Raw genomic sequence first — 1230 nt, forward strand, 5'->3', positions numbered from 1 at the left:
CAGAAACTGGATCAATTAAAAAGCTTGCTCTACATAGTGAGCTCCAAGGCAGCCCAGCTACACAGACCTTGATTAGGGGAGGAGAGAGATAGAAACAGAGTTTCTGTCAAATAGGAATGAATGAGTTATTTTTTACAATATGTTCCAGTGTGTTTTTAGGAAACAAATTTGGAAGCAATAATAAAATGCATTATTTTCAACAAAACAAATCCAGAAACAAATACTTACTTCACAAATTTACATTTTTATTTGAGCAGTCAGTCTAACTAGATGCAAAGGGTGGATGAATACCTACTATAGCCAGGGGACAGATAACTTATAGCAAACAATGGCAGAATGAAAGTTACCTTTTAAAGCTGTGAAGAAGGGAAACCCTGCTTATTATGGCATCGTAATTCCTTGTAACAGTGGATCTACCAGCTACACACAGCAAAGCTGCAGAATACAACAGAACCTGTCCTGGGGTTCCTTTTATTTATAAAATAAAGAACAATAAATTAGAGATAGAGGTTTCACAAACAGACCAACTATCAGATAACTATCATAGTTAACTATAGTTTAAGAAAAACTATCAGAAGAAAAAGTATGTAGAACATAAAAACAAGTAAAACAGTTTGAATGACATAATTTCAACAGAGAAGGAACGCTGGCTTGTAGTACCAGACTGCATGATGCTAAAAATTCTCATTCTAGTATCTGCCAGTCCACAGTCTTAACTCTGGGCCCTTACCTCTCCTCATTTAAGGGCTTTTAAAATTTTATTTAAAAATCTACTTGATACATGATTACTAAAGTAAACAGACTTGGATGTTGGAGAGACTGAACTTTATATACTTTACTATTACAAACATATACATAAAATTTACAGATGTATACACAGGCAAAATAATTATAAGCTGTAATTCTGGGGAATGCTCTACAGGGTGTTTACCTTGCATACAAACATAAGACATCTTTGAAAAAAAATCTGCATTCTCTTATTACAAAGAAAATAGTCATCGAATAAGAATATGAGTATATTGTGCTTAATGGTAAAATTCCCGCAAATCTTCTTACTATCAGTCAGAATTGGAAAAGTAATAATCTTTCTCTTCTTCATCTGATTCTGTATCATCAATGAAATACTTTGCAATATCAGTGTTTTCACCTAAATCTGTAAAGACAAAATTAATGAAAACGATTAAGAAATTTCAGCCGGGCGGTGGTGGCGCACGCCTTTAATCCTAGCAC

General features: G+C 33.9%; 1 protein-coding gene across 6 annotated transcripts in view; it reads right to left on the bottom strand.

Annotated features, from left to right (window-relative positions):
• Positions 1-224: 224 nt before the first annotated feature.
• Mis18bp1 (MIS18 binding protein 1) overlaps positions 225-1230 on the bottom strand; it is a 64728-nt gene continuing 63722 nt past the window's right edge. For all 6 annotated transcript variants that reach the window (XM_031355767.1, XM_031355765.1, XM_031355764.1 and 3 more), the window contains one exon: positions 225-1153. In XM_031355767.1, the coding sequence (XP_031211627.1) occupies positions 1059-1153 (95 nt within the window). In that variant the 3' untranslated portion in view covers positions 225-1058. The remainder of the gene's footprint in view (positions 1154-1230) is intronic.

Source organism: Mastomys coucha, unplaced genomic scaffold (assembly GCF_008632895.1).
Source record: "Mastomys coucha isolate ucsf_1 unplaced genomic scaffold, UCSF_Mcou_1 pScaffold6, whole genome shotgun sequence".
Classification (NCBI taxonomy): domain Eukaryota; kingdom Metazoa; phylum Chordata; class Mammalia; order Rodentia; family Muridae; genus Mastomys; species Mastomys coucha.